We start from the raw sequence: 7,331 nt of genomic DNA, 5'->3' as shown, positions 1-7,331 counted from the left end.
GATGCTGATTACATACGAGATATCATTCATAGCTTTGAGATTGCACGTCCAGTAGCCAAAATCAGGGACGTGAGGAGCGGGCTGGTAAGCGCTTTGGATATGGTGTTGTTGTGTGAAGCGTATCATGAACAGCACCCCAGGGACGCAACACTACGTAAGTCGGGCGCCCCGACATCCTATAAGCTATTACATTGGCTAGCGCACAGCCTGGGGGAGCAATCGTATGAAACCCAGCCAGCAATGGAGTTGGCAGGTATGGAAGCTATACAAACGTGGAGCGCTGAGACAACAATTCGACATCGATGAAGCAGCGCTTGCGAACTTCGCCCAAGACTTCGAGCATACTGTGACCAAGCGACTCGCAAACGGTCGAAGTAAACTGAGGTCAAACCTCTCCGTCCAAGAACTCTTGAAAGCGGTAGAATACAACACGCAGACCAACCCGAAGGCCAGACAATATAGTAACGCGAACGAACAGCCACCCGAGACTTCCCCTTCAATGCCCCCGCAATAGAATCCCAGATCGAAGAAGCCGAGGCCCGTCTCAACATCACTTTGCCCTCCGACTACAAAGCTTTCCTCCGCTTCAGCAACGGCTTTGGTTCCGCATGGGGTCACCCACTAGGCGACTTCCAAACACCCCCCACTCTCGACAAACTACGCTGGCTCGACCCCACTGAAGAAGACTACTTCACTGATCTCTCGCTCGACCTACCAACCCGATGGGATAAATGGCCATTCGCCCCACCTCCAACAGCCAAGGCCTATGCCTGCGACGACGTTTCGGAGCATTTTCTCATTGGTCGTGCCTTGGAGATTGGTACACAGGAGATTGATAATACGTGGCTCCTCCCGCCTTCCACCATCATGCCGATAAAGCAGGCTGTGAAGAAGATGCTGGACGACGGGAGCTTAGGTGAACGCGAAAGAATAGTGTGAGAGCCGCAATAAGGGATTTCGCGGGTAGCGAAGAGGAGTGGGAAGAGATGGAGTGGGCGTGTGCTACTTGGGCTAGTGGAGGGGTGGCGGCTATGTATGTTTATCCGGGGTTTAGGACGTGGCTTGAGGATGTTGTGGAGAAGGGGAAGGTTGGGTTGGATGGTGAGGAGGAGGAAGAGAAAGAGAATTTGTTTAAGCGTGGCATGTGGTTGGGGAGGGTGTTTGAGACAAGAGAAAGTGGGGGCAAGTTTGACGCGGATGGGGATGGGGAGGAACTGCCGGGGTGGTTGAAGGATGCTATCAGAGCGGCGATGCCGACAAGAAGGTAGCCAAGACGAGATTCAGCTCGGACTGAGTCGCTCCAAAAGACAGCAGTTTCTGGATATTTGGCTTGAGATAGCTCTTTTGAGGAGATTCCGTGCTTGTAGAGAGCGGCCGACGGTGGTATAAAAGCCGTCCTTCTTCCTGTCGATCCCCTTCTTCATATCTCATAAAATACCCAGACAATTACCAAATGAATCTCTGAAGTCACCATGGTTGTCTCTCCTCCGCTCCTCGGTCCCAAAATTTGGAGAGGCGTGATGCATAATCCCTTCCTTCGTTCAAAGTGCGCGGTTCCACGCTCATGTGTGCGAGACAGTATCATAAAAACAAAAGGAGTTGACTGAATGGTCAAGTTTCTGTCGCCTCGAAACAAGTACTCAACAACGTCTTGACTCAGAACAGTACCAGAAAATTTCATGAGCCGCCTCTGTCTTCCAAACTTGATGGCAGTCAGGATGATGAGCTGTCTACGCTGGTCTCGGAATAAAAAGGCCTGCAGCAAGCTCACGTGATACACCGAAAACATCAAGCGCTGGTATTATGATTCTGGAGCGCTGACTAGGTATACATACCGCACCTCTTGAGTGTTTCTCCTACTATATCAACATCCTGGATCGAAACCGAAAAGATAGATGGGACATCTTCATGTCCTGAGCGTCTTGTTCTTCTCTCAAAACACATAGGTAAACATTCCATGGTTGGAAGAAAGAAGACTAAAAGTCTATGCATTAGTTGCTCTGAGCATCCCACATCTACACTTCCAAACACTCTTACTTTCTTCCCGGAACAGCGAAAAGTCATGGCTATCGATACATGGACCACAAAGCCTATCATCACATTACGCAGAGTGATACAAAATGGGGCTTGATTACATTGATGATCTTCTCCGCGGCCCCCGACTACGGGAAGTGTGTGTGTGTGTGTGTGTGTGTGTGTGTGTGTATATAAAAACGCCTTTCATACCTCACCGTTCTTCTCCTACATCCCACAAGCTTTTGCTTGTGTTCCAAAAGATTATGGCAGCACTGCGATGTCTGCGTCTCCCTCTCTCTTCCAAAACCATCTTAAAGTTGTCGCATGTCTCTGGCCTGGTTCTCGAAAATCGTACGAGTCCTGACTATGTCTTCGGTCGCTAGAACATCAAGGTATATCAAAATTGATCCCATGAAAGCATGTTCCAGATCTCAGTCAGAAGACAAAATTCTTCCTGCTGCACTTTCAATTCTACACTCTTTCTCCAAAGCAAAACTGCATATTACGATGTCTGCTTCTCCGCCCTTTCCCCCAAACCAGTCGGAGTTCGCTCATGCTTGTGGAGATGTCGCCGCCAGCCTACCCTTCTATGAAAGCATAGAAGGTTCCTCATCCACGAGATACGTTCTTGCGACCTACAGCATACAGCCTCGTCTTTTCTTCCAAGCCAAAGGCAAACATCGATATGTCTGCGACTTCCGCTGCTTTTTCAAAATACGATTTGGCATTGGCATGTTCCTGGAGAGTTTGGCGATAAAATGGGGACGAAGAAAAGCATGTTCATAATCACCATTGGTTCAACTTGATGTGCCTGTCCGTCTTTGAACTTGCAACTATCCAAATGATCGAAGTACAGTTGCATGGGGAGGAGATTGAATCCGCACATATACCGCAGAATGGAAATTGGAGAGCCTGAATCAATATCTCGAAGGATCATGTGCGTCCTCCCTGCGCTAAGCGGGAGACGTATATAAGACTAGCTTTTTCTCCCTCACCCCATTCGCTAAAATCACCTCTCATGGGTTTGGAGAACCAAAACATGTAAATCAAGACACTATGAAGATTAGCGAGAACCATAACGATCGATGAGACCCTCAATGTCTGGCCTGCTTCGACTGTTTCCGAGCTATGTTGAAATACTGTATTCCGCTCTTCCTCCTACTATTTCTTCCTGACCTACTTTCTCGGGTCAAAAGCCCAAAAGCGTCCTTGAAGAAATCGATGAGAAGCGAACGACTAAAATGTACAGTTAGCTAGAAGCAATGTCCGTCTTGCGCTGAGCTGAGCTACAAAATGCAAGTGTTTCGTCATATGCTCTCCTTTGCGCTACTTCTCTACATCCTACACCCCAGCCAAAAGACAAAAAGGTCAGAATCGCGGTGTCCATGGGAAGCAGACCAACCAAAAATCGGATATCAACTATTCCATGTCTGAGTTGTTCCACTTCTAAAAATCTTACACTCCAGAAGATGTTTCCCATCTTCCCTCTCGTTACTATTTCTCCGCAATCCACATTCTGAAGGATTCTTCGAGATAAGCAGGCAGAAGAGGAAACGAAAAGCTGAGATCTCCAAGGAACAACGTATCATGCTCATCATGGGGACTCGCTCCGACCTGGCCTCCAAAGATGTTAACGCTGCTTATCATGTCCTTCGGACTACCCAAAAGAGTGGCTACTCTACCTAAGATACCAAAAGAAGAGGGCAAATTCACATGAGGATTAGAAGATGAGAACCATCGTATCACCAACCCGATGACTGCGCTGCTCACGGCGGAGCGAGAGAGGTTATAAAAGCCGCTGTCCTGCAGTACTTCTTACTTCCTCACAAGTATAGATCCAGAGTAATTACTAAAAAAGATAGAGCAATGTGCATGGAGAGCAGGAACGGGAAATCAAAGATGGCATCCATCCAGCTACGTGCTCAGATATTAAAGAGAGAGAGTGTCCAAACATCGGCTGGCAGAGCGAAGTGTAGCAAATGGATTGCATGTCTAGAACGTCGGGCGTGTCCTGCCATGAACGCGTGTTGTGTCGGGCAAGTCCACGAAAATTGCGTGTATCGTTCATATATTACATTACTTCGTATGATCTATACATATTCGCACTCAGCCAGGTCGTCTGACTTTCTGCAACCTATTCCTCCATTCCCCAACCTTCTCATCCTTCCTTTTACTTTGCTCATCCGCTCCATTCTTGTTCTCACCCCCTTCATCATCTCGAGACCCTTCACCTGAGGCACTGGCATCGTGGCCTTGACTTCGTCCCTCGTAACCAGGCAGCTCGTGATTTCGTTCCCACAACCCCTCCCCCACAAGCGTCGCCTCGCGACTAAGCGGCTTGCGACTCAACCGCGCCTCTTCCACACCGCGTAGATACCTCTTCCTCAGTTCCTCGTCACTCAGTACATGAACTGAGATATCCGTATTCGACCTAGCCAGCGGTCTAATCTCCATATCCTGATCTTCAGTCGGAGAAGTCATCCACGCTTTCTCCTTGCCCGCCGACACGAAAGTAGGAGTTGGCGTGGATAACAAGGGTGTTGGTGACATCGGCGTGATGGGCGACTTGACCGCACCATCTGTATCGGTTTCCGTGTCTTCGAGGTCCTGCAAAAAGAGCCCGTGATCCACAACCGTGCCTCTTGTCCCTTTTTTGCCGTATAATTGTCTGCCCAACGCCCTATTCTTGGCGCTGATGAGGTCTTTGCCGCTTAATCCCGTGCGCCTCCTCGCCGCCACGGCCATCGCGAACGCCGCGCGCAACGGCGTAAGTCTGTAGCCCTCCTTCACCAGCGTGGAATTAAATTGCGCGTCCTGCCACAGCACATACATACTAAAAACCCATCCACTTGTCACAAGCATGAACAAACCAGACATGAGTGTCGCGAAACCCCATTGATATGTCGGATTGGCGGTGTCGGGGAGGCAGCGACTTCTCCCCATGAGCGCGTCGTACTCATACCCGATTCCATTGTAGCAGTACCCGTAGTTTGTGACGAGGTCGTCGGCGTTGTACGTCTTGCCACTAACAGGGACAGAGATGCTGGTGTTGCAGAAATGAGAGATGGTCTTATCGGTGTAGGTGTCTTGTTCCGTCCAAGTTTGCGTATTGTTGGGGAAGTCGAAGGTGCAGTTGAGAAAAAGATCGTCATAACGAACATATGAGTTGTGGTAGTAGAGGTCTGTTTGGTAGGCGGCGGTTACGATGGTGCCGTTGGGGAATTTGCAGTCACCTGTTTTCGTTGGTGTTAGTATATCGGAGGATTCTTGGAGAAGCGTTTGGATCGTGGGTGTGGGTATGTGAGGGGCACGGTGGAGGACAACGTACAAGCTTGCCGTCTGTGATCCATGATGTAGCTGAAACTACTGTGCAGATTGCGATCCGCACAGCCCGGTTGCTTCCACGTCTCGTTCTTGGTGCCTATGATAACCCACGAATCTTGCAATTGGGAAGCGGGAATGATGTTATTTGACCCGTCGATATCGAGCCATGCGATGGACGTGCTGTCGTAACCTGTCATGGCGCCGAGGACAATGGGTACAAGAAGCACGTATCCCGTTGACCAGAACATGTAGAAGAACAAGAATCGCGTCCGTATACTCTTCGCAGTCCACAGCTCTTTCGTCAACTCCCATAAACAATGCAAACCGGGCCCTTCCATAGCCATCCTCTGGAAAATGCTAAAGCTCGCTGGATGTCGTTCTATTGCCCGTAGTAACGCGTCACAGAAGACATTATACGTGGCCCACCATGCCAACGCCTGTGCGCCTTTCCCAATAAGCAAATCCCAGAGGATATCAATCGTCTTGGCCTGCGAGAAGGTGAATTGGCCCCACGTAGCGTCCAGCGCAAAGAGGTTCTCTATTCCCCTCACGGTCGCGTTTTGGGGGTCTCCGCCGATAGTGTTGCCGCAACCCATCGTCTTGTCTCTGAACATATATCTCACGGGTGTCACCGTGCCCATTGCAAATATAGGCAGGATGACCGAGACAAATAAGATGAGAAAGGCATAGAACTGCTTCTTCGACCACCGGAAGTGTTTCCATAACGGCGCGTTCTTGATCGTCCGCGCGGTCCATTTTGTGGCATGCCAGATACCCAGACAGGCGTCGTGGAACATCCAAGTCCAGCGTACTTTCCACCGCGGTTTCGACGGCCAACCTCGCGGTGAGCATGTTGCCTCATGCACACTATCATTTCCCCAGGTTTTGACGCGTTCATGCTTCTTTGCACTCTTTCCTTCCGAAAAAGATTCTTGGGTCGAGTTGACGGATGTACACGCAAATTGAATGTCCTTCTCTTCCGCAGCGAGAGCCTTCTTATCGCTGTAGTCTGACGCTGCCATCTCGTATCAATGCCAGCAAAGGCGAGGCGAGATCGCGGTTAGTGCATTCGTATGCGCAACTCGGTGTCGAAGAAGCGAGGATGGCGGTGGCGAAGGGGGGCCAGGGAGGTAGTTAGGCATTCCACACATGCGCAGTTCGCATTCGTCTCGAGGAAACGGGCAACAGTCGAAACAAAAGATATTCGGCGCGACGAACAGACTAACGAGTCGCGGGATGCCTGAGCGGAACTACCCCAGGCTAGACCCGTTCCTTCGTCGGTTCGACGCTTCGCTGCATGGGTGCATGTGCTATGGCTGCAAGTGTCGTCCCGGAAAGTTCCAACACCTGCGCGCAGGCACGGAAAGAACTCCTGCTCACCCATCATCCTGCAAAACATTCTTCCGCCATAAACTTCGGTGATCTGTGTGCTTCATTGGGAAATTCCGAGTATTCATTAGTGTAAAGGAAAACACCAAATCGCGTGCTGTCACCTTGAAGGAGCAAGAGACGGTCGTGGAAAAGGATTGGGTTCCCAGCACGATGCGAGGCTGTGTACTTATCCACTAGTCCCAACACAGCTAGATCCAGGGACATCTCTCGGCTAGCCAGGTTACGCCCTGCATCTCGCAAGGCAGACATCAAAGTAACCGTTCTAATGTTCGTGCTCGTTTCGCGACAATCCGGTTATAATCACTTCAAGTGCTCTGGTAGGTCAAGTCCGTGATGACGCTGATGAGTCGACGGAGTCTGAGTTGGCTCCGAGTCTAAGATGCCGAGTCTAAGGCGCCGAACCTAAGGTGCCGAGTCTGAGGGTGACATGCATCCCAGCTGTCGTTAGTGGACCGGCGTACTCAAAGCTAAAAGCTTAGAGAGTTGAAGATACCATGGCAAGTTCCTAGACCCTTTGCACGACGTCACTGTCTTTTCTTTATACCTCAAAGTGCATTCAACGTCAATCAAGTATAAGCATTTAGAAAAATGGCTCAGAG

The 7,331-nt window shown here is 50.0% G+C and overlaps 2 protein-coding genes across 2 annotated transcripts; one reads left to right on the top strand and one right to left on the bottom strand.

Annotated features, from left to right (window-relative positions):
- Positions 1 to 223: 223 nt before the first annotated feature.
- Positions 224 to 939, top strand: BKA58DRAFT_445167 (uncharacterized protein; the record flags this gene model as incomplete). Its single annotated transcript, XM_046174123.1, has 2 exons — positions 224 to 461; positions 515 to 939. The coding sequence occupies 2 exons, from the start codon at positions 224 to 226 to the stop codon at positions 937 to 939; spliced, it is 663 nt and encodes a 220-aa protein (XP_046019895.1).
- A 3,183-nt stretch (positions 940 to 4,122) lies between these two features.
- Positions 4,123 to 6,601, bottom strand: BKA58DRAFT_371120 (uncharacterized protein; the record flags this gene model as incomplete). The annotated part of the gene is made up of 3 exons (XM_046169001.1): positions 5,345 to 6,601; positions 4,550 to 5,249; positions 4,123 to 4,459 (listed from the first exon to the last, which is right to left on the bottom strand). Exons 1-3 carry the CDS (start codon positions 6,360 to 6,362, stop codon positions 4,123 to 4,125), a joined length of 2,055 nt encoding a protein of 684 aa, XP_046019894.1. The 5' UTR covers positions 6,363 to 6,601.
- Positions 6,602 to 7,331: the final 730 nt, after the last annotated feature.

The sequence above is a fragment of the Alternaria rosae genome (genome assembly GCF_020736505.1).
Source record: "Alternaria rosae strain MPI-PUGE-AT-0040 chromosome Unknown BKA58scaffold_15, whole genome shotgun sequence".
Lineage (NCBI taxonomy): Eukaryota > Fungi > Ascomycota > Dothideomycetes > Pleosporales > Pleosporaceae > Alternaria > Alternaria rosae.
This window is presented reverse-complemented; position numbering and strand designations above follow the sequence as displayed.